The following is a 25,652-nucleotide window of genomic DNA, read 5'->3' as shown; positions in this document are numbered from 1 at the left end:
TAATGGGAAAATAAGATGAGGTTAAGCTATGAGTGTATCTTTTAACCTGTGGAGAGCTCTTAGTTTTGTGCAGGTTCTTCACCATCTCTGAGCCTTCTGTGGAGTTAAGCTGAAAGACTTGACTGCCTCTGTACACTGTTCTGGATATTTACGTTGGCAGCTAAGGTGACAAAAAAGCAGATTTTAACCCTTAAGAAACAGATCTAGGCAGCTTCGGTTAGCTGCCTACAGCAAGGACACTATGAATGTGCAAGGTTGAAGCTGTAGGGAGTGGAAGGATTCACTTAATTTAGAAGTCAAGGTAGCTGGGTTGCAAAGTACCACTTTTTTCATGAAGAGGTAGCATAGCCTTTGCCCTTGGAGGGGCTTGGGAACAGGACGGTGTTGCTTAATACTCTTGTACCAAGGGAGGCTTAAGGTCACGTTAGTTGGGTTGAAGGGTCGACATAACAGACAAAGGATGCATCTAATATGGTATACTGTTCCCCAACAGTTGCCTCTGATTGTCTGAAATCGCATATTTAAAAATATCCAAAATTATTCCAAAAATCTTCTTGTGAACTGTACCAGTGAAAACAAGCATAAAGCCTGACTTTGAAAATGCCTTGGTCGGTTTGCCTTGGATCTGATCTGTGCTTAGCACAGGAAGGGAAAAGGCCACCAGGGAGGCAGTTGGTAGAAGAGACTGTTGCAGCTTACATCGTGGACTGAAGCACATGGGAAAGTGCAGCTAAGCAGTGTGAATGTGCCTGAGAAGACGCTTTTCAAAAACAATGACAAAGAGAACGTTTAGCAGGTGGGTCTTGGACGTAGGTAGCTGGCTGTTCACATTTGATCTTCTTAGTGACATTCTCTGTCGTGTTCTGGTTCCCTTCTAAAGGTCCTCTCCTGTGGATGCTAACTCTTGCATTTGTAGTGTGGCCTGTGTGTTTACAAACAGCTCATTTTGCAATCAGTTCTACAACTGACCTTGAGAAGAAAAAAGGACAATTTAGGGGTCATAAGGTTGTGCACATTGACAAGGAACACCAGAGGTAAAGAAAAGCAAAGCTGATGTAAATTTGGGCAGTTGGAAACCCACCGTGAGTCACCAAACATGGTGAGGGCTGCAGAAGGCCAAGCACATAAGGATGATTATAGAGTATGACATTTCCATCTTAGAAATGGCTTGATTGGTTGAAAACATCTAAATTTGTAGTTTAGTACTTCACTTTGATTATGGTTTTTAAGAAAGGAGCTTGGCTTCAGACATTTTAGTTTATAATTTAGAGAGACAACTGGATTCCATCCCACTGAAATTAGCATGGGACTAGCTGAAAGATGGGGTATACTTACCACAGAGAGGATAAATCAAGGTCCTACTAAGAACAAGGGGCATTAATTATCATCCTGTTTATGGCATACCCTTGCCCCTTCTGCTGCCTCCCCTAAAAAGCATGCCAAAATATGGCCCAGCCATCTTTCTCCTTTTTATGCTGACGTGTATGTGGTGGTTGACCAAGTTATCTTTGCCTCAGAATAAACTCAGTCATGATTACTGTCAATCCCTTTACCTGAGAGAACTGGGAACGACGGAGGCTGTATCTGCAGTGTGGGGCAAACTCTTCTGTTCCCAGGTTTTGCATCCTGACACCTTGAAATTTGGTGTTGAAAACATAACGGAGTTTGACAGCTACTTTGTGGTCTTTCAAATGTTGTCTGCCTCTGCGTGTTCTGTGAAAGCACTGGTATTGTAATTCGGTAATGTTACTGTAGCTGTGATGATTTAAAGGTATGAGAGATGCGCAAGTTGTGTGGAACAGTGATAAAAATCTTTTGCCATACATTGTCTAAAAGTGACATATAAGTAGCTTTCTAGTCAGCCAGTTGCACTGCAGTTTTATTTGAAGTTTCCCATATATTAAGGGTAAGCCCACAAAATAATACTTGTTGAATAAATTGTCAGGTTGATACTAATACCCCTTTTTAAAAAAAATATCCTAACTTTTCAGACACAGAATCAGTTCCTTAAGTGACTCCAGGAAAGTCAGGGTTGCTCAAAAAGAACCCAGAAACATAATTTTTGAGGCATCTGTAAATATGCATTTGTTTCTGTAATGAGACAGATTTTTCTTGTCCCAAAGCAGAAAGTCTCTTTAGCACTTTGTCTAACTCTCTTTTTCTCAATGTCAATGTATATATCTGTAACAAAACATCTTAATTCTGTATTTGATCGGTTCCAACATTTCTAGTACCAGGTTGCAAGAATATATTGATTTTTAGTGTCATTGAAGAAACACAGTGATAGAAATTGAGGAATGCGGTCTCCTTGTGCCTGTTTTAATAATGCAAGCAGTTTTAGTTTCTGTTGTGATTGTTGATCAAAGACCTAGTTCAGGAGCAGCACATAATGCCCTTTAACAGTGTCTTCCAGCCTGCTCTTGCCTTCTCTCCCACCCTCCCTGTAGCATGAGATACGCAAAGCCTGAAAGAAGTCCTCCCCCCACACACACACCTTTTTGTCTCCTATTTATTTATTTAAGCAAGAAGGAGGAATGGGATGCCTCAGATGCTAGAATTCTGGGAAGTACAGAGGGGTACTTGATGTAGAGGGTGGAAGGAGGTCATGAGAGAAACAGTGTGGGATAAAATTGATGACCTTACATGGGAAGAGCAAGCTTGGGTAAAACACAGAAATCGTAAAGGATCATCAGAAATAGAAAAGTTATTGTGGAGATGCACAAGTCTTGACATAAAAGGGAAGAAGTGGAAGGTGGATGGTTGCTGGATATGGAGCAAACCTGACCCAAAAATACCCAAAAAAGCATCTGTGAAGGGGAAAAGATGGAGAGCACGGTGGTCCTGATGTATTTAGTATGTTTGGTTTATAGGATTAATTCAGTGATCTTGCCATTAGGGCAGTTTTCTTTCGTTCCTTTTTCTGTGTAGAGAACCTGAAAAAAATTTTGAAGGGGAAATTTCTTACTCTTTCTTCCTCTTTTAGTCTGAAAGCCTTTTCTACATGGGTAAGAACGACATTCCAGACTGTATTTAGTTCATCTATTGCAAACTTGTTTCTTGTAATTTTAAGCTAACTTGAAAAGGTGTATTTTAACCAATAAAGCTTTTTACATCATTTACATTTGTTTGGCATCAGACTAAAGTAAACTGATTGTGTCTTCCTTAAAAAACAAACAAACAAACCCTCTCGTGTTGAAGAGGACTACTCTGACCATTGCAAGTTCTTCTAGAGTATTTCTGTGGGTATCAGAAATCTTTGTAAGCTCTTGAATCTTGTTAAAGAACTAACTGGTTTTGAGTGTTTGAAGGAGCTTGGAGTGATTTCAAGACACAGGTTCAAAGCTGATTGCTATCAGAAGGCAACAAGCAAAACAAAAAGCATTTGGAGAACTGATGAAAAATCTCTTCCTTTCTCAAGTACATCTTTCATTTTGACTCTTGCGATGCCATCGCCTTACTGAATGTCTAGCTGAGAAGACAGGGCTTGAACTTCTAATTTTGAAAGTCCTCTTAGAGGATCAACAAAACAATCTTATTTCCTCTTTTTGTGCTAAAAGGGGGAGCAGGAGTGGTTTGTGACCGAAAGTGTTTTGGGAGATGCGTTATCAATGTAAAATTTCAGTAAAAATTTGAAAGTGGAAAAGGAGCCCAACCTTTTAATATGGTGATCAAAGCGCTGCATTGGGATTCAGGCTGAATAATTCAACTTTCATTTATTCTTGGGTTTAAATAAATACATTAGTGGTGATCTGATAACAAGTTGTTGCTGGTTTAGTCTGTAACAAAGTAATTCAAGAGTTTGTGTGTGGTTCTGTCTGAAGTGTTGAGTTAGTCATGTAACACGGAAAAGTAAACTGTCCTGTTCATTGCCACAGATTTAAGAAGTCAGGCTCGTGATAGGAGGTCTACACAGTATTTCTCTGAAATACCCCTCAAACTATTTCAACTGGAAGTCTTCAGAAATCCTGTCTGCTCGCTAGTGCTCTGGCAGATGTATGAGCATTTTTCCTGTTCATAACTGCTTTGGAGTGCTTTCATTAAAATAAGTAATTATTGACTACGAGAATCAGATTAGAAACTGCAAAGAACAAAGAGAAAATTTAATTCACTCGCTTTTAAGCAAAGTGGAAGCGACATTCTTATGTGAAAATACCTTTTCTGAAATTTCATCCAAGCGGCTGCCTTGCGATGTTAGCATAATAAAGTAATTTAGAGATCCTACTTCTGACTGTTAACTGCTTTAATTTGCCATATGATGATGCCTGGTGCAGAAATCGTGTTCAGGAGACAGTACACATCCACTGAACAGCCCTGCATTTTTTGTGTATCTTTACACTGGCTCAACTTGCTGCTAAGGTGCTTGCACTTGCAAAACTGGAAGGTCTGCCCTCCGAGAAAGGGGTTGCATTGGGCGGCTGCTCAGAGACCCCAGGGGGAGGGAAAGCAGAGCCCTGCGAATGGGGAGGTGGTGAAGTGGTGCTTTTCTGCATGTGGGTGCAGGTCATGGTGCGCCTCAAGTCCCTGACTTCGAGGTGCCAGGGTAGAGGCTAGCAGAAGGATCTGCTGTTTATAAAATACTGCTACTAGTAAGAGCATGTGATAGTTACTGGATGGGAAAAGTAGTAAGCCTGGAAGTGATGTAGGAAATGATTCTTGCAGCAGATCTTGCTGCTGTTGAGTATCCCAGGGGAAATTTACAAAGACTGTGGGAAATTTTGTCTTTTAATGGGAACTTTTTTAATAACGGGAATAGTTTTTAATAAAGATGCTGCTTCAGCTCATCGATACCTTGCTGAACTGCCTTGGGTTAAGGTGGAACTTTCACTTGGGCCAGCTAACTCCTAGTTAGTGCGTGCAGGTATCTAGTTGTGGCTGCTCCCGGGTTGGATTATGACACTTGGTAGATGATAAATCTGATCCACTGCGCCTGTGAAGAATATAGCTTTTTTGTGATCTTGCCTTGGAATGAGGAGGTTGTTTTTTGAGGGCCTGAATTTGTTCTGTCTTGTATCGTTATAATTTGGTGGCAATTTGTGCACACATTTAACTTGTTCTGCAAAGAGGTAATACATACTCAAAGCACCAGAAGACTGGAACCACAAAATCGGAGCTATTTCAGTAGAGGTTGCAGTTCTTCACATTTTTGCTGAAAGAAAAAGAGAGAGAGAAGGAATTTTTAAAATAGTGACGTGTCCTAAGCGTTGCTCCATGAGGTGATTTAGGAATTGTTTTTGCCAGTATCGTTTCTGTTATTCACCAGGTTTCTGTTATTGTCATAATATACTACCTTTTTCTCTATGATACCTTACATGAATTATGAGGCAGTGAAGCCAGCTGACTTTAATGAAAAACTTTTCTTATTTGCAATAATGACTAATATTCTGGAAGTGTTTATATGATTTTTAAAAAGTTATGCTTAAGGCATGTGAAAGACTGCCTCATGTTAAGTGAGTCTGTGCAGAAGTGGGCTGCTGTCGCCTTTTACGATATTTAGCATTTAAAATAGGAGAAGCAAGAAAAGTCGGACTGTAGCCAGTGGTGGTGCAGTTTTGCCAGTGCTTTATCACAGGAAGATCAGGGAGCGTGGTGATGTTCAGTCAGGTACTTGATCATGCAGAAGCTATAGAGTGGATGCTTACAGTTACAGAGTTAGATGGTATCATGTTTCGTGGGGATTTTTTTATTTGCTGCTTTGCCATGGCATCTGTTGTGATGGCATGCCTCAAGTTACTCTTCTTACATTTTAGTAAGACTTCAGTCAGACTTTAATAAGGTAAAGAGGAAGATCTGTAGCAGTCTGTTTTATTGGTCATGCTTGCACTGTATTCATGTAATTTAAAAAAAAAAAATCTCTTAAAATTTTGCCCGTGCAGTATGTGCTGAAATATGTATCAAAGTGGGGAAGTTTATTCTCAGAGACTTCCTCATTAGTTATTTAAGAAAAAGGGGATGATCCCAGGAAATTAAGCTGTTGTCTCAGTGCTGTAATTGCCCTGCGATATGATCTTGTGTTGAAATGGTATCTTTCCTCTAGATGAAACCTTCTGAACTATTGCACAGCATGGGGGTTTTTATAAAACACACAGATTGAAAGTTCACAGCTCTGTAAAAGGTATTTGAGTTACACTGAGGAGGAATATTCCCCTCACAGCTAATAAAATTGTCATAATTTCAAGGACACTGCTGTAGTCCCCTTAGCAAAAGCTCAGAACTGCTACTTGTGTTGGGCCTGATGGAGGACGAACAGGTGGATAACGGGGAATGTAACAGCAGGGTGACAGTGAGGAAGGAGAGCTGATACACAGCGATCATTATATGTTAATTAAGGAGAAGAGGAGGGAGGCAGGTAGATGTGGAACGTAAATGCTGTGGAAGAGACTGACAGAGAGGAAAGGAAAACTTGTGGGGGAGCTGGTGGTCGCTGGGTCTCAGTGAGTGCCCCCACGGTGGCTTGCCAGAGAAGAGGGTGGCTGCAGAAGGAACATGTGGGGCTGTGTTTCTGTGGCGTGCAAGATGCTGCTCACCTTATCCAGCCCTTTCTGGGTAGGGTGCTGCAGAGATGAAGAGAGCTCCAGTCCTGCTGTCAGCTTCACAGCTGGTTCCTGTCGGTGACGAGAGGGTTGACTGCTGGTGAAGCATCTGTCTGTACATGGGGACCGTGTTACAGGGCCGGAGGCTTCGCAGCCTGGCTCTTTGCAAGTCCGCAGCAGGGCTGTTGAAGCCAGGTGTCAGCTTCCTGCCTGTCACTGCAGAAGGGGTGCTTAACAAAATTAAATTAGTTTCACAGCGGTAACGCCACACACATCATATGATATATCAATTGATTTCACATGCCCCAGAAATGTACTGGAAATTCTGGAGATAACATACTTAATGTTATCTCCTACCTCACTTAATTTGATTTTATTTGAGGAATACATTGAAGTGGATAGAGGGTGACTGAGAAAATGAACAGCATTGCGAATAGACTGTTGCAAATGATCACGTTACCACAGCCTAATGAGTTAAGGCAATGGGAATGGGCATAAGCTGCTACCTGGGTGGTTTTAACTGATGTGCTCTCTAATTGCAGTGGGATAGAAATGAATGCCTTGTCAGCTGCCCTTGTGCATCAAAGTAGTAATGTATTAAGTTACAGAAACCCAATGTTTTGGGAGCACCTGCCAGTTCACGTGCTTTTCTTAGGGCCTGCTACCATATAATGGTGCTAGTGTCTACCATAATGTCTGATACTTCTGTTTTAAAAATGAGTAGCAGAGAAGGACTTGGATACTCTACATGGAAATATGGACTTTTGCACCAATACTTGGGACACAGTCAGGTTTTTAGTAAGTTCAGTGAGTCCCTAAGAATGCATGAGAAGCAGCTGTAGACCAGCGCTTGTAGGCATTACTGTGCAGCTGTAAGCGACGTTAAGGCAGGGATTTGTACAGCCGAGAAGCTCTGTGCTGTAGGTGAGCATGAAAACATGACAGAGGTGGAAACAACTTTTGCCCTTCTGTTGCTTTTGTTGAAAGGAAGAAAGCAGGGAAAAATACCAGCCACCTTTACCCAAAGGATTGCTAGGCTTTTGCAAATGTGTATTTGTTGTCTTTCATTTAGGAAGAGTGTTAATCTGTTCCACCCTGTGTGTAATAACTCTGGGGGGGCTGTGTGCTTGCAGACCTACATTGGTTCGATAGTTGCGTCTGTGAACCCTTACAAGAGCATCCCGGGACTGTACGACTGCGCCGCCATGGAGCGATACAGCAAGCACCACATGGGAGAGATTGCACCTCATATCTTCGCTGTGGCGAACGAGTGCTACCGCTGCCTTTGGAAGCGCCATGACAACCAGTGTATCCTCATCAGGTAAATGGCAGCTACTGCTGCTGCTTTTGATTATCCCTGCCAGTGAGCCTTTTGAGGTGATGTAGGAACATGGATTTGGGCTGCGTGGAGGGGAGAACTCCAAAAGAAAGCAGGCTTTTAAACCATCAGAGTTTTGGGAGAGATTTCTGAACTTGCTCTGTATCGTTCCGTGAACCTCTAACAAAATGTTAATTTTTCTTACGCACCTTACAATTTCATTTAGTGAAAAAATCTATTGGGTTTTTTTGCGTTTTTTGCTATTCACACATCTGATTCTACCCTAAGTGCTTTCCCTACCCGTTTAGACATCCCTGTGCAGCTCAGTAGTTTGTCACCAGTAGACCCTGAACCCTGTATCTAGAGGAAAAGAAAAAATAACCCACCAGCCTCGAGAAATGTGGTAAATAACAATAGCAAAAGAGAAAACCCTCCTCATTTCAGCCACTTAACTGCCTGATTAATCTTCCTTCCTTAATCTCGTTGTGCTTTAATTTAATGGTGATTTAACAGCTTCCCGTTTGATCCACTGTTGCTGATATTCAGGATCTCGCTGCTGCCGAATGTACGTTGAGAGCAGTTGACATTTCAATAGCTTTTCACTGCTTTCAGCTCCTCTTTCCTTCTTGCTCCAGAAGAGCTGAAAATGCAGCCAGCTCTTTTCCCTTTCCCCTGCCTGCCAGCTCAGCTGCGTTGGCTCGCAGCGGGCAGGGAAAACCGAAACCTTGCCCACCGGATTGGGAGGAGCAGCTCAGTGGCGATGGCAGCACGGCACCAGCCATCGGGCTCCGGGCAGGGGGTGATGTTAAGCGGGGTGAGAGAGCTTGTGTTTCCCCTCCTTCTCCTCTCTCACATTTGCAGTGGTTTTGTGATTAAGCCTGTTTGCTCTCGCCTTCCTGCAACCTACCAGCACAAGCTAAATGTGGAGAGCTCTTCAGACACAAGGTGACATGATTTTGGCTGTCTCCTGACCTCCACGGGAGCCCTTGTGACAGCCGTGGGACCATGGCATGGGGCAGCTGGTGGGGCAGAGAGGGGATGAGGCAGAGTGAGAGCAGCACCTTTTGCAATAAGCAGTTTCTACTGGCATTTAAGATTACAGGCCAGTTTGCAAGGCTTCCTGGATAAGAGGAGGATTTGGCGCATGTAGTTCAGCACCCAAGCTGTTGTTAGAAATGTGGATCAGATGCCACACAGCTAGGTCTGTTTCCAACTTTCTGCAAGCTCTCAGGTCGCGGTCCCTTCCTGCCCTTGCCTCTAGGCAGGTCCTGCCTGGCAGTGGCACAAAGACAGAGGGGGCTGTGTGTGCTTTTCAGCTTTCTTCAACTGCATTTTTCCTTTTTTTTTTTTAATTTAATGCATAGTGCTATACATATAAAGCTGAGTCCAGGTGTCACTCCGAGAAAAAATGAAATGCACAGAGATCTTTGTCATGCAAAAGTAGCTAGCCTGGAGTCATGATTTCATGGTGTAATGTCAGCTAATAACTTGTGAATAGCCCACATACCCAAATTTTGGGGACCAAAGTAATTTTTGGTGCCTAGAAGGTGGCCATTGTTATTTTTGTTAATGCCATTCTGTACTGGCCCAAGTATTTTACCTTTCCTTCCAGTTCCCCACAAGCTGCCAAGAGAGAAGCAGGTTGTGTCCTAAAAAGGACATAAGCAGAAATCTCTGATGTTCCAGAGGAGTCTCCAGCAGTCCCTGCTCTGTAAACCATGTGCCTTGGTACAGGGAAGCTATAAGATGGAGAAGTTTTGCATTAGCAGTCCCTTTTAAAATTGTTTACTGTGGTCGTGGATTAAAACAATGATTTGTATAAGTTCAGTGTTTCAGACAAGTGCTGTAGTACAACCTTATAAGGGTATCTTGTTTCTACAGAAATTGAAGGAACATGCAATTCAAGACAAAAAATAAAAAGCCAAATCTGCTTTCCTAAAACGCTATTATCTGTTGTATCGTGGAGTCAGAGCAGGATTTTTTTAAAGTACTGAAGGTTTTCAGTGGCCCTCATGAGGTTTAGAAAAGTCCCTGCGATCATATACTTAGTTTGGGGCACCAGAAGTGGAGGTATAGAATCATAGAATAGTTTGGGTTGGAAGGGACCTCTAAAGGTCATCTAGTCCAACCCCCCTGCTGTGGGCAGGGACATCTTCAACTAGATCAGGTTGCTCAGAGCCCCGTCCAGCCTGACCTGGAATGTTTCCAGGGATGGGGCATCCACCACCTCTCTGGGTAACCTGGTCCAGTGCTTCACCACCCTCAGCGTAAAAAATTTCTTCCTTATATCTAGTCTAAACCTACCCCCCCTTTAGTTTAAAGCCATTCCCCCTTATCCTGTCGCAACAGGCTATAACAGTGTGTTCGTCATCTTCAGCATCCTGGTCATTCCTGCATCTTTCACTGGCTTAGAATTAGATGTTACAACAAGTCACTGTCAGGCTTTCTTGGTTACTACTGGCATTTGGAAAAAAAAAAAAAGTGGACCTCTGTAATGTCTGAATTCAGGCAAATATTCTGGTCTTGCATTTAATGTAAGAGATGATAAAAAGGAAGATTTCGTTCTATCAGGAAAACACAATAAACTGTTACATCCAGTTAAAATGAGTGAATTGTTCGTGTAGGCTTCACGTTCTGATATGCACTCTTCACCTGCTCCTAACTTTGGGATCTAAAAACTCAGTAGCAAGTTGTAACAAACAGCCCCATGAAATAAGGTACTGAACACTTTCTTATGAACCTCTGGACTTGAAGTGCCCCCTGCTGGCATCCAGAATTAGCTCAGCTTTGTTTCGGAGCTGCTTTCTTAAAGTATTGGGTTCAAAAATATATGAAAAAGCTTCTACTGTTTTGAAATGCTTGGGATATTTGGGTGGGGATAAGATAAGAGGGTTAAGGCAAGAACCTGTCATCAGTAGTGACTCAAAATGTAATATAAATGCAAGACCATTTTTCCAGTATAACCACCCAGACAGTGAAAAGGAAGGAAATATAGAAGAGATGATATTAAATGGAGTCATCTGAAGATGCTTATTTATCGGTCTGTGTTACACAGGCTTATTTTACTTCGTGATAATGCTGCATAAAAATAACTTAGCAGCCTAAAATTTCAATAAAATGGCACATTGAAGAAGCTGTGCACAGCCTGTGCATTAGAATATTTACACAGTTGTGAAATGGTATTTTTGCCCTCCCAGGCTAAAAATTGCTTATCTGGCTATTGAACTAGAGTTTTCATGTAGACAAAAATGTCTACATCAACAAATGCTCAGTTTTGTGTTGAACTGAACCTTACCGCAGAGTCCAGTTTCATTTAAAACAGCAAAAAAAAAAAAGCCCACCACAGTTAAATTTGATGCTACAACAGACATTTAAAAAAAAAAAAAAAAAAAATTAACATAATCTGATTTTTCAGCTGGGTGCCATGGCAGGAGCATGAAAGGAGTCTATCTCACTCAAGGCATAGCCGAACAGCTTGTCCTGATGTAGGGAAGGGACTGAGTTCCCCCATGATTAGCTGATGTTTGCAAGTTGGGACCAAGTTCAAACCTCCACCCTTTTATTGTAAGAATAGGAAAATATCTTTAGGTGGGGTTTTTTTGTTGCTGCTCTGTTTAAGGTGATCTAGTCCATGGACAAGCAAACATGCTCTTCTCTCAGATACAACAGCAGTTGATCCACTTTAAAGCACTTGAAAAGAAGTGTAGAGCAGTCGAAGGAGCAGCAACAGTCACCCTGGATTACATTCAAGTCAGTGCTGCGAGTGGGAAATCAGAGTCTCACACCAGTTTGTGCTCTCTGTTATCATCCGATGGCCTGACTTTTTTTTTGGTGTTGTTCAGCTTGAAAATCAATGTGAACCACAGTACTCTTTGGATGAGACCCAGACTTGTGATTGGAAGATGTTCTTACAAGACTGACGCACCAAAATCCACATGTGCGTCGAGGAACTGTATTTGCTGAAGATTTGCTGTTTTGTCTGTGTGTATCAGTCTTTGGGGTTTTAAAGCCAGCAGACAGAACTGAGAAGTGATTTAGAGTAGTGTTGATACCGCCTCACTCGCGTTACGTCCTTCAGAATGAGGAGTCTCTCTCGGTGACCCTTTTTTCCATCGCAGCAGTCTGAAGTCCAGGCTGCTGTGCCCTTAGCGAGATGCCCTGCATAGAACAAGTCATGGAGAAAGTCTAAAGATCTCCTAAGTGGGGGCCTTGTGGGTTGCTGTCACACTTAATATATTCACAATACCGAATGTAGTGATGTGGAACGAGCTGGGCACTTAAACTCATGGGGTGGAAGGGTTGCTGGAAAGGTTGGCTGTGCACTAAAAAATTCACCCTTTTACTGACCTTGGCAACTTCTTGTAGGCATAGGCTTTCTAAGGATTCTGGAAGATTGATCCCACTTAACCTACCATTAGTGTGTGCACTGTAGGGTTGAATAAACAACTTTAAAGTTTAGCATGCTTGTTGATTTTCATCTCATTAATAACAACTGTCTTTTATAAAGCATTTTGTAAAGGAAAAGTGCAGAGCCAACTTGATGCACATAAAATTATGGGTCCCAAGCTGAGCAACACCATGCAGGGGTGAGATCTTACTGTCATGCCAGAGGGCACTAGGAACCCATCCACTCAGTGCCCAAGGTAATTGTAAAGCTAAATAGAATAGAGTAGTTACTAGTAAATGAATAGAGAACATTGTGTAAATGCATCCTTTGCTCATATCTGGAGTATTTTGCACGAGCCTTTTTGCCCCTTGCTTGATATCCAGGAGGACTTTGTGGAACTCGAGGTGGTTCAGAGGAGAACAAAAAGGAGCAATCAGAAGTATAGCATGGCTCCGTATGTGGGAATGGCTAATGGAGACGGGCAACTCGAACTGGGGAGGCTATCCATGAAGTCATGCATAGCAGAGAGAGGGAGTGCTGGGATGAGTCGTTGGTTTCCCCTTCCAATACGAGAACTAGGGAGCATCAAATGAAGCTAATAAGAGGCAGATCTGAAACAGCAAGACATGTTCATACGCTTTTTAAGGGAGTATGGCTAGAAACTCATGGAATATAAATCCATTGAGGGTTACAAGACACACAGAAACCAGGTTTAGATCAGGAACCCTCTGAACAGCAGGTCCAGGAAGCTGGAAGAAACATAGAAGGGAAGTTTCGCATGTCTTCCCTGGGCATCTCTGTTTGGCGACTGTCAGAGCTAGGACACTGGGCAGGTAGATCTTCAGCCTGACCCAGTTCTGAGCCTCTCCTGTTCTAAGAAAACATCAAGAGCATATAATTGTGCATAATACCAACTGTACCAGAGATGGGCACAGGAAATATTTTTCCATCAGCTTTGAATATCTCACTTGTAGAATTGCTCTTGATTACGGTGGGGTAACTCAGGTTCCATAGAACTACAGATGCTCCAGAGCATGGGACGGAGGGTGGGGGCAGAGGAAGGATGGTGTCAGTGAAAGAGCTGATGTCCTCCTTGGCACCTATATCCCTGCTGTTGAGTTATACACTGCTCGGAGGGTGAGAATTTAGGCAGGAAGAGGTATGTATCGCTTGATGATTTTTTGCACTAGACAAGGATAATGCAAGGGTTTGTGAAGCTCTTTCAAAACTAGTAGTAGAAATGTTTTGCTAATCCTTTAGTGTACAAGGAGCCAGTATTAAATACGGGGAATATTAAATATTTGCTTTGTTGGCAAAGGAGCATGAGTGGGTGAGGGCCTGCAAAGAGAAAGGGAACAAATACCGAAAAGGCCAGACGTCAAGGGTAAAACTAAATTAAAAATACTACAGAATTTGTTTGAGATGGTATAAGTATGATGGATGACTCATACTTGCTGGAACATATCAGCAGGTAGCATATCTTGTGTGAAGTTTTATGAAACATTTTGAAGACTCTCTGGTTCTTCTTGGGAAACACTTAAATCTCAGCTACAAAACTCTGTGCCTCATTGTTTTCTGAATGCCTCTTCCCTGATTGTTTTTGTAATTGTTGGCATTCATTTGCGGGAAAATGCCGTGCTGCTTTCTTGAACTGTAGCTTTCTTCTTTGCTTTTTACTAGAAAGTATTGTTATACTTTGCTGTAACCTAAAATCACGAGGGTCACCACTCAGCAATGGCACAACAAAAGACTGTCAAATACACTAAGCTTGCTCCGCATGCCCGGTTGTGCTCCATCAAAGTCAGTGACAAAACTCTCGCTTGCTACAATGAAAAGGGTAGGATAAGACCAAAATGTACCTCCTTTCATTGGGAGTAAATGGGAATTAGGCACAGCTTAATTAGGAAAACTAGGAATTAGGCTGCAGCTTAGGAAATAATGCTATGACTTAAGACGAAAAGTAAGCAAGCTAGACAAACTTAAACCACAAGTTATGTTTCTTAATGGCTCACGGTGTGTTTTTAGTTATAAGACTACATAATTGAAGGGAAATGATATTGGGGAAATGAGCCAAATTTATACCTTCCATTTTTAGAGTGTTGGTTTTGAAGAGAAATTGAGTATATTGCCTTCCGTTTGTATCAGCAAGATTGTGTATTAACAGTTTGTTTTTAAAATGTCAGTTTAGCATTATCAAATAGCTTTGTTCTGCTGCGGGTGAAGATGAGAGGATTTACGTCTCTGATGGTGATGAGAGGTGAAAATTGTATATTTTGAACTCATGTGAATCTGGTTTATTTGGATGGGCATATAAAAAGTTTGTTTAAAGAATATGTAGCTCACTAAGAATATCAGTATTAATTATACTAGTAGCCTTTATGTGTTACAATATGCATTGGTGTCTCTAACCTCCTCCTTCTCACAGCAGGGCTCCCTCCTTAGCTAGATTGCTGCGACATAATCCCAAACTTTCCCAGCTTAATTCATATTCTGGACTTTCTCCCAGACCATTGCCATGCCTTTGTTCTGATTTTGTTTTTCCATGTTGGTGAGAATTGTTGGGTAATTGTTTCTATTCAGAGAGGTCTTCATTGCCTCATGGGTGTTGTGTACATCCTTACACAATCAATGCCTCAAAATGCTGTCTGAACAGTCATATGAAGTCTAAAGATAGCTTGCATTTTGTGTTGAATGTTATATTCAGCAAGCTTAAAGGGGTATTCTGCTGCCATTTGAGTATCATTTCTAATCACCCCAGTCTTCCTGACCTCCAGTAATTTAGAGTTTGGAGGCCTGACCAGACAGAGGGCTTTTTGCCTGGCAGCTGGAACTGCGCAAACACTTTCCTCCTCTTCTTTCAGTGGCGAAAGTGGTGCTGGTAAGACGGAAAGCACTAAGCTGATTCTCAAGTTCTTGTCTGCAATGAGTCAACATTCTCTGGAGCTGTCCTGCAGAGAGAAGACCTCCTGTGTGGAGCAAGCTATTCTTGAGAGCAGGTACTAGATCTTTCAATACACAGGTGTTTTTTCCAGAAAACATAAGCCTTGTCATTGAAATAAGAGCTCACAATGTAATTAAGATGTGGGTGCCTTTACTGAACAATAAAATGAATATTGGAAAGGGGAAAATTTTCCATTAAACAAAATTACCTGGCTGCTCTAGAGAGTTGTGAGCACAGCGGGATATCTTAATGAAGCAGAAAGATGCAGAGTTTTGAAATGGACCATGCTTTAGTGGTGGCTTACATTTTTGTTTGGGGCTGAATTCAGATAATCAGAGTGAGGGAAATGGGTGATGGGAGGGAGAAACCATTGGTTTGTTTTTTATAGCCTGAGGATAAGGTAGAACAAGATACAGCACGGTAAGGATAAAGTGTGCAGATGGTAAAAGCATGCTGAGGAAAGGGAAGATAAGGAGAACTGATAAGACAGATGAGTAAATGCATCAGATAAATTGGACACACTCTATGCAAGGAAAAAAAAAATCTCTCTGTGTTCAAATGAAGTAACGCATGGTCCTAAACTATTTAAAAACAAAGACAATTTGAGAAGCTATTACTTTTGTTTATCGTGCTTCATCTCTGTTTTACCTGCTGTATCTTGAGTTAATTATTTTTTTTAATTGCCTTAGGGCAAGGACTACTTTCCCTACATCTGTCTAGCAATTTGCATGTGCTGAGATTTCTTATTTCTATAATTTGAGTACTGCAATGAGAATTGAGTGCATCTTCTGAGCAGTTACAGATTAAGCTGCAGAGTAGTTCAGTACGATCAATCTTCATGTTGCTTGAATACTTGCATCTTTTGACAGAAAATTGAGATGTCCGTTGTTAATAAATTGAGGATAATACTGAGGATGTAGGTTTTGGCTGAGGAGGCTGTCAGAACTGAGCTTCTCAGAGTGCTGTTCCTTTCACCAGTCCCATGTGAAACTGTCGTCATGCTGGTCACGCGTTAACGCTCTTGTTGTTCTTCTGTATTTTCACAGCCCAATTATGGAAGCTTTTGGCAATGCAAAGACTGTTTACAACAACAACTCAAGTCGCTTTGGGAAGTTTATTCAGCTGAACATCTGTCAGAAAGGAAACATTCAGGGAGGAAGAATTATAGATTGTATCCTCATTTGGTGATTTTACCCCTGTTTGCAGGCAGCCCCTGCATACCTCCTCTGTTGGAGGGCTGAGAGAGAAGTGGCTTGCCCTTGTCCGTCCTTTCACCCCATCCTGAAACAAACACAATTAAATTGAGCTGACGGGAAAGAGAAGCAGTAACACCAAATTCTGCATGTACATTCAATCCTGAAACAAACACAATTAAATTGAGCTGACGGGAAAGAGAAGCAGTAACACCAAATTCTGCATGTGTCTGTGCACATGTACATTTGTGGCGGGGTGGGATGTATATACTCCAGGAGGACCAGGATTTTGTATTGCTACTGCTAGCATGGCTCATGTACGTGTTCCTGCGTAGTGAGCTAAAACAGCCTGAGTTCTCGGGGATAACTTCAGTTGCCCACTATTTCCCTCATTTATTATATCCAAAGATAAGCTGCTTAGTTTCTGGAAAAGTACTTGGAAGAGCAGAGCTGCTGAATTTCTGCAGCCTGAGCATGGGTGGGTCAAATCCTTGGATTTGTCCTGCATTTGGCAAAATTGAACTATGACCCAGCTCCACTAGAGCACCAGAGGTGTGGGGATGAGGAATATACTGAGGTGATCCTACCTAGTGCTTTGAACAGAAGCTGCTTTTGCAGTGGGACAAGTTTCATCCTTAAAGCTGGTCCCAAGCTTTAGGGAAAAGTAAAGGAAAGCAGATGCCGTTTAAAATCCAGAACATGACAAGTCCTGTTTTGATGGGATGGAGGAGAAGGAGGTGTGGGAACACGTTGGTATTAAAACTGCTGCAATATTATCATTATTGCCACTTTATTCATCTTGTTATGGCAGTAGGCATGTTGTAAGAAAAGACCATGATGCTCTTCCGGTTGTCTCAAGTGAAAGAATTAAGGAAGATTATGAATAGCTTGTGCATTAATTGCTTTTTACTTTATTCCTTGACTGAAGTTTTTCTTCCTGGCTATAGATTTATTGGAAAAAGTAAGTTGATGTTTGCCTTTGCTCAGTTAATTTTGTTTGATTTAATATTTTCTTTGAAATTGTGGATAAAAATTTCTCCTTAAAAATGATTGCTTAAATGGAAACTATTTTTTACTTTGACAGAATCGTGTAGTAAGACAAAACCCCGGGGAAAGAAATTATCATATATTCTATGCTCTGCTGGCAGGGATAGAAGAGAGGGAGAAAGGTGAGTGGCAAAGCACAAGTCACACAACTGTAGTGGCTCTCTGCTAGCAGTCAGCCATGGTGACAGCAGCAGAGAATTTAACTGCAGAAACCCGCTAACCCAAGCAGAGAAATAGGTTATTTATTCAGCCGGAATTCAGTGAGTGTGAATTTGAGCTCAGCTTGATAAAGCAACCTGCTTAGTTGAAGAATGTCACCGAGCTGACGGTAATTTTTCTCCCAGCTTCTGCTGTGGCCGTGGAAAAATTACTTGGGGACAAACATGCTTCATTCTGTTCAAGCTGAATATTTTTGCTGGTACTAAATAACTCCACAGCAACAAAGAGAAATAATTCTGGTTCCTCTAATCCTCTCTCATAAAGATAAATCCACTGAACAAAAGAAATGACATTTGTATATGTGCAAAATTGCCTAAATCTGTCTCAGCATCTCCCTTTAGGCCTGCTGTCTTTGCGTGCTAAAAACTCCATGGTGCAGCTAAATAAAGCAAAAAAACCAGCAAAATAAAACCCCATATTGCATTTTAATATAAAACTTTTTGTGCATCATCATAATTTCTGAGCAAATGAATTGTGAACTCTGACATAGTAATTTGTGGAGTGCTTTTGTTTTGGGATTTTTGTTTTCACTCGCCCTCTTTTCTCTCCTCATTAGATGCTTTTTACTTATCTGTACCGGAGAACTACCACTACCTGAATCAGTCTGGATGTATAGCGGATAAGACAATCAGTGACAAAGATTCTTTCAAGGAAGTCATTGTGAGTTGTTTCCCTAGTTCTTTACACTTTAAAAATGCTGGAGGGGCAGGCGCCCTGGGGCCCACTGACAGAGCAGGGGACAAAGCCTTCTTGTGCTTACCTGTGCTCTCTGCCATTCTGGCTCTACGTGCAGCGCTCTCAGAAGAAACAAGCTTACAGGGACTTAAATTTTCTCGTAACGCTTCGCTGTCATTTTGAGCGTGTCTTTACCTTCCTTACCAATACTTGATTTTTACTCTGTCATTTTAAAGTGTGCTATAATTTAGTGAAATGATTAAGTTTTGAAACAAAAAGAGTATCAGTTAGGAAGACAGTAAGGCATTTACATGCCTTTGCCCTTCCCTGCATTGTTTTATATTACAGGTATGTCTGCTTCCACTGTTTTTCCATCCTAAAGCTTTGCCCAGATCATGTAGCATCTACTGGGTCAAGTCTGCAGTGCAGCACATGGGGAGCAAAGCACCTGGGCTTCTGTGGCTCTTTAAGTTTGTGGTAGTTTAACCCCAGCTGGGAAATCCAGTTGTATGGAGTAAGTTACACAATAGAGTTGAAGAAAATGTAAACACAGATTAAAAACCAGGTCCTGATGGAGCCTTTGTCTGAATGTCTTTGTCTTGTACCCACACCAATTAGCTACAGCAATTAGTCTATACTGACTGTTAGGATAATTGCTAATTGCTTACTATATTACTGAGGTGATATGTGTTAGATTTTAAAAATCAGTTAAAATAATGGGGTTTATGCCCTTCACCAAACTATTTTTGCTTAGCTATGTTAATCTCTTTGCCAGATTGACAAATTAATGTGTAGTGGATGCAGCAGTTATTTTTAGTGTAAAACATCCTCAGCTGGTGTGGTGGGGGTGGAGGGGTGTTGGAAAAGTTGGTGACTTATCTACATTATAGTCACATGGCTTAAGCTGATTAGCATGACATTTAATTTGTGCTAATTATCCCAGAGTAGGCAGAGCATGAAATCAGCTGGGCAGGTGATGCTTGCGTGCTGCCCGTGGTGTGGGAAGGCTTGGGGCAGGGGCTGAGGCTGCCAGGCTGCGTTGCCAGAGTGGGAGGCGGGCAGAAACCCCGCAGTTTGCCCTCGCCTGTCTTTTCCTATTACAGTCATCCCCTTTGCCTGTTTTTATTGCGGTTTAAGTCCCGGAAATGTTACTTAAGTGAAACTTTTGTGGGAGACAAGGAGGAACTGCACGGTGAACGTGGAGATGAACTCACAGTGCTGCCGCCTTTCTTAGAGCTCTGTTGTGAAAGGTCTTCTATACAAAATGCACCTTCAACCTTTATCTCTTCTCTACTTTTGTGGGATGAGTCTGAGGCGCTTCCATTTGTAACTGATGATTTATGAAAGATAAATGTGTCACGTGTCATCTGTCAGACATGGTGAGTCTAGCTGTAAGGGTATAAAACTGTGATCTGGTCTCAGACAGGCTCATATTAGACCCAAATTTGGGAAATTCTGGTGATTTCCAGAGGCATACAATTACTTACCCCTTCTATGTCAGAGAAGGGTGTATGTTCCTCTTCTTGTTTTAATGTTTCTTTAGATAGAGATTTGCCGTTCTCCTTGTTACGTAGTTGAGCCTTGATCATTGCCATAGTGGTTACTCATAAATTCAACACATTTTATATAGATCTGTCTTGCTCAATTTTGCTATAAGATGTCAGACCACACTGGTAAGATGTGTGTTTGGGCTTCACGGCTTGCCCAGAACATGCTGCAGAAGGCCTCCTCTGAATTCTCCGTGGCTGAGACAACAAATGAGCAAATCTTACATGTTGCAGTGTTTCCTTCCCCATGCCTTGGTTTACCTCCAAGGCTAATTGGCAAAATTTGTTAAAAACACAGAAGAGGTTATCAGTTACTCATGCAAATTAGTGAAATTGCATCTGATACACAACTCAGTAGGGCATTTCAATGTTTATACAGAAGAATTTGAAAGCAAATTACAGGATCCATACAGCACCAAAAGGAGATTTCTTAAAACCAGAGTGACACTTGCATGTTCCAAGTTGTCCCCGTGATGTATTATTCAGTTTGGGATGAAAACAAAGGAATTAACTCCTGCCAGCCCTCTATTGGTCCTGACTTGCCTTTCTGAGGCCTGACAACACAGTTGGTGGGTTTGTCCTTGTCCCCATTTTTGAGTCAGTGTGCATGTTATTGAAGAAGGTCACATGTCATTCCAGACTGCAATGGAAGTGATGCAGTTCAGCAAGGAGGAGGTGCGAGAAGTTTTGAGGCTGTTGGCTGGCATTTTGCATCTAGGAAATGTTGAGTTCATCACTGCTGGTGGGGCACAGGTGTCCTTTAAAACAGGTGAGAAGGCTGAGCTTCCTTTCAAACAGTGAAAGGGTTTTACTGCTTTTTAGCATCTGTAAATGTTGATTAAAATGTTATTTTTGTTTTTTTGACATACAAGGCAAATTAGTTTGCTGCTGGATCCTAGGTCTTAATTAGGGAAGACCTTGGGCGCATATTTATTCCATTAATAGTAGTGAAATTCCTTTTTAATCTAATTCCTTCTTTGAAATATTCTCAAGCTGATAAAACATCGGTGCTCAATATGTTCCTTAACTGGTATCTCCACTGAAGGTATCTTTTGTTAGAGCTTTCAATACCTCAATTACAAATCTGAAAGTGTGTGCTGGTACGTCTAAAGATTGGGCTGGCGGCTGGTGAGCATTTTAAATGTTTGCTGAAATATGGCAATAAAGAGTAGCATTGCATACTGCTTTATGTACCACATTACAGCAAAATTGCAAATTAAATTATGCATGTAAGAAAAAAATTGCACTGGTTTTCTTTATCCTCATCATCCCGAGGGAAGCTGAAACGCGTTCATGTGGACAAAGAGTGAATTACTGTTTGTATCTGGAAAGATATGTTAGTGTAAGTAGTAGACTGTTTGAATCCTTGACATGTAACATTAAGAGGAAAATAAATATTTGTGACTTACTCGTGATGAATTCTACTGCTAAATTCCTTCAGTTGTGCATATTTATGATACTGTGCCTTTTCATGAGCAGCCAAAACATATCCTAGAGTTTCTAGTTGTGTTTTTATGTCCAATCCCCATCATCCTAAATGGTGGTAATAATAATAATAATTAGTTTCATAGCCTTATGCATTTAAGGACATATTTGTATTTGTCTCTTTCTTTTGCCAGCTCTGGGTAGATCTGCTGAACTACTGGGGTTGGACTCCACGCAGCTAACTGAAGCGTTGACACAGAGGTCAATGATACTCAGGGGAGAAGAAATCCTAACACCTCTTAGTATACAGCAGGTAAAGGCATCTCAGTTTTGACATGTTTTTAGGGTCTGTTAAATATATGGCTTGGACTTCAAGTCCAGTGAAATCATTGGGCGCTCAGGAACAGAAGTTTAGATCATGCATCAGAGTTGCTATCAAAAATGCTACATAGTTTTTTGGGAAGGGTATAATTGGACTTGTAGAAATTTCTGTATATCCCATCCTGTCATTCTGGCCAGGGCTTGTGGCTTGGCTCTTGTTATTCTTATAAAGCCTGATTGCTTACCATTTTTTTTTTCCAAATTCTGGTCATGTAGGCTGATATTTTTCATTATGGACATTTGTGTCAGGTGGGTGTTTTTGAAAATTTTCAGCGAAAATATTTTTATTATTTGCAAGAAGGGGATTAGGAAAAGGTATACATAACATTATGCTTACCTCTACAATGGGGTAAATTAAGCTGTTATTTCCTACCCTTCTCTTTTCTTCCTCCGTGCCTTAAGTTTATAATTTCCTAATTTTTGAATGCTTTAGTTTTGAAATGTAATTTTAAAGCCACGTAGGTGTACAGCTGTTATAACTTACACTGTTAAAGCTTAAATCGGGCCTCTCTGTTAATACAATTGCTGTCAAGGTATGTAGGAATACAAACCTGCTTGCATTATACCTTGCTTTATGCTGTGCAAGGGATGCTGACCAGCGAAGTCTGGTAGGTTCTCAGTTACAGGGGTGATTGATGCGTTGTGTGTTCCTTCTTTAATGCAGGCAATAGACAGCAGAGATTCTATGGCTATGGCACTTTATTCTCAGTGTTTTGCTTGGGTCATTAAGAAAATCAACAGCAGAATCAGAAGCAAGGAAGACTTCAAGTCCATTGGAATTTTGGACATATTTGGATTTGAAAATTTTGAGGTAGGTTTCAAAAGTTTATTCAGATGGATTGTCTGATATTTATGCTTCGCCGTTCTATATATCTTTGTCATTTTCACTGTGAGTTGATTATTAAACATGTTACGACTTAAACCAGTTCCTTGTTTGCAAAGCAAAATACTTGGAGTGTATGCATTTTTGAAAATTTCTTGTCTCTTTAGGTAAACCGTTTTGAGCAGTTCAATATTAACTATGCAAATGAAAAGCTTCAGGAGTATTTCAACAAGCACATCTTTTCCTTGGAGCAACTGGAATACAGCAGGTAAGAGAGACAGATGAAATCTGAAAGAATTTTGAAAATATCAGTGTTCACTTGAAATCTGGGTTCCCAGCTACCTTTGATTCCTTTGAAAATCTCCTAGTCTGGGGCTGTGAATTTTTTTAAAAGCAAGCTGATTTTGCTGTATTTTGCAAGACAAATACATCAGCTCCTCCTATTTCTATATTTAAAAGCTTTTCTTTGTAGTTGTCAATAAAAAGGCCCTCCTTATTTTCTCTAGGGAAGGACTAGTTTGGGAGGATATTGACTGGACAGACAATGGAGAGTGCTTGGATCTTATTGAAAAGGTAATAAGGAATTTGATACAAGTACGTATTTCTAGTTTTTGTTCTGATGTAATATGTTTTTAAAACACTTGACACAAACAAGTGAAGAGAATGGTGGCTCTTGCATGTTTAAACAGTGATCTTTTAATGAAATCATTTTCATGCGTGGACATATTCTACATTATATTGTAAGCTCAACACACGCATCTTTCCTTGTAGTAACTTTTAACAGTGTACGATTATATACAAAAGCAATATTTGGAGATAATTAAAAAGAATAGAAAGAGTGGGCAGAAAGAATGACAGTGTCTTGCTCCCATAATGGCTTCTCCTGGGATGCGAGTAATCTTCATTTGTTGCCTGCCAATTTTTGCTTCATCTATAATTTTGTTTGTGCTGATTTGTACTAAGGAAAGAAGCAAAAGAGCATGAAGTTTCTGCAGAGTTTTTGGTAGGAACGTTAGCAGTGACGGGCAGACAAGGTCTAATTTCACCACCTAGAAATGATAACTCTGGCTGGATGACAAAGCCGAAGTTATATAGTTTCATTCGTGTTCACTTCTGCCAGCAGTACAAAGTGGGCTGCGTGAGTTTATCTCCGTAGCGGGGTGTGTGGCTGCTGAGTTTAGATGACCACAGAAACTCATGGCAGCGGGCAGGGAATCCAGCTGCCAGGACGTGACTTGCAGTCAGGACGGAGTGGTTTGTCAGGAGCTGCTCTGGGCCGATGGGAAGTGGCTTATTAAAATGTGCACCTGGAGAACCGTGTTTTTCTGAGAGGCTGTATCAACCTGAAGCTTGCTGGACACATTCATTAACTGCAGGGTAGCTTGCTTTGTTTACAACCTCTTCTAGTATGAGAAGTAGGGAACATCAAAGGAAATTGCGTGGAAGCATATGCAAAGCAAAGGAGGTTGTGTTTCACGCACTGCGCAGTTAAACTGTGTGTCTTTTGCTGTGCCCCTGGGCACTCCGGGTGCTAAAAGTTTGCATTGATTCAACAAGTAAGTAGATAATTTTATGGAAGAAAAATTTTTGAAAGGCTGTTTACACAAACTCCTCAGACTTAAGGAACTCCTGATCAGTGGAGATCTTGGAGGCTGAGGATATATTCTGGGGCAATCTCATTGTATGCACCTAAAAACTCCCTTCATCAGGAGAACTGTTGCTTCTTCCAGTAGCTGCTTTTTCTTTATTTTGCCCGTGTGTCATATGCTGTATGTTTCAAAAGGAGCGTTGCCAGAACAAACAGGATTGCAGTCCTCTATGTGAGTGGGTTTTTAGTCATGTACAGGTGGTTTTGTGCCTCTCTGCACACAACAAGTTCAAGAACTTTGTGGTTTTTCCAAACTGGGGACAAGGTCTGTGTCCATCTGTGCACTAATTCATCTTCTGCCTGTTCTTGCTGTTCCAGAAACTGGGCCTGCTGGCACTCATCAATGAAGAGAGCCATTTTCCTCAAGCTACTGACTCCACCTTGCTGGAGAAGTTGAATACCCAGCATGCTGTATGTGATGTTTTGCTCGTGTATTCTGTGCAAATTATGGAGGGTCTCTTTGCTTCTCTAGAAATTCATGGTTCAAATATATGGGCGCATAGTTGTAGAGACGGTTTTGGATGTGATCCTACTTCCATGGCAATCCATATCATTTGCTGTCAAGACTGAGTCGGATACCTGGAAGAACATGTGCTTGTTACTGTCCGGTTAAAGATTTCCGTATTGGTGAATAAGCTAAATTCTGCTCTTAGTTAGAGCTCTGACAACCTGCAGTAACTCAGATTACTTAGATCTTCCATTTCCCTTGATTTAATGAAGTATTCACCTTTATGTCATTTACCAAAAGGTTGCTGTTTCCTCTGTCCAGATTAGTGTTACCTTTATTTGTGATCCTAGAACTATTTTCGAGAATTTCTGGGATACAAGCATATCTCCACCAATCTTCATAATTGCCAGTTTAAGACAGAGCCTTCTTTTTCAAAGTGCCTTTAATAGATGGTTCTGCCAGATGGGTTCAGGTTTAGTATAATGCCTTTTTAGATACTATAAATCTGTTATTACTGCATTTGAAGCAGCCCAGACTAACAAATCCTATTATCGTTATAAGTTGGTTGTTTGCTTTGGGAGCACTAATCTTCCGTGGAGTTTACTGGAAGACAATGGTTTGTTTAGATCTGGGCTGCGATGGTAATGTGATCCTTTGTATCATTCCACTCCCTGACACGCCCCCCCCCTCCAACATCTTTCTCTTTTCTTTCCCCTCCAATTAGAACAATCTTTTTTATGTAAAACCAAGAGTTGCCGTTCACAACTTTGGAGTGAAGCACTACGCTGGGGAGGTAATTTTCGTTTCTTTATTTGCTGAAATTATTCCAAACAGAGTTTTCATTAGCTTAATTTTACCCTGAGGCTGCTCAAAATTAACTAAAGCACTCTGTTCCCTCAGTGCTTTTTACAGTACCGCTGTTGTGAGAGGTGCCTGACTACTTGGCTTGTTGTTTGAAACAGCTCTGTTCCCTGCCAGGTCCAGTATGATGTCAGGGGGATCTTGGAGAAGAACAGAGATACTTTTAGAGACGATCTCCTGAACTTGTTACGTGAAAGCAGGTACGTTTC

The 25,652-nt window shown here is 41.3% G+C and overlaps 1 protein-coding gene across 1 annotated transcript in view; it reads left to right on the top strand.

Moving 5' to 3' along the window:
- Positions 1-25,652, top strand: part of MYO10 (myosin X) — a 143,646-nt gene that overhangs the window by 55,125 nt on the left and 62,869 nt on the right. Inside the window, exons 4-17 of the mRNA XM_009288032.2 lie at positions 7,664-7,851; positions 15,097-15,231; positions 16,223-16,347; positions 17,317-17,330; positions 17,454-17,538; positions 18,192-18,295; positions 20,497-20,626; positions 21,477-21,595; positions 22,328-22,474; positions 22,654-22,754; positions 22,993-23,059; positions 24,453-24,545; positions 25,307-25,375; positions 25,561-25,643. Coding sequence (XP_009286307.2) covers positions 7,664-7,851; positions 15,097-15,231; positions 16,223-16,347; positions 17,317-17,330; positions 17,454-17,538; positions 18,192-18,295; positions 20,497-20,626; positions 21,477-21,595; positions 22,328-22,474; positions 22,654-22,754; positions 22,993-23,059; positions 24,453-24,545; positions 25,307-25,375; positions 25,561-25,643 — 1,460 coding nt within the window. The remainder of the gene's footprint in view (positions 1-7,663; positions 7,852-15,096; positions 15,232-16,222; positions 16,348-17,316; positions 17,331-17,453; positions 17,539-18,191; positions 18,296-20,496; positions 20,627-21,476; positions 21,596-22,327; positions 22,475-22,653; positions 22,755-22,992; positions 23,060-24,452; positions 24,546-25,306; positions 25,376-25,560; positions 25,644-25,652) is intronic.

Source organism: Aptenodytes forsteri, unplaced genomic scaffold (genome assembly GCF_000699145.1).
Source record: "Aptenodytes forsteri isolate BGI_AS27 unplaced genomic scaffold, ASM69914v1 Scaffold27, whole genome shotgun sequence".
NCBI lineage: Eukaryota > Metazoa > Chordata > Aves > Sphenisciformes > Spheniscidae > Aptenodytes > Aptenodytes forsteri.
Note: the sequence above shows the minus strand (reverse complement) of the source record. Positions and strands in the feature narration are given on the sequence as shown.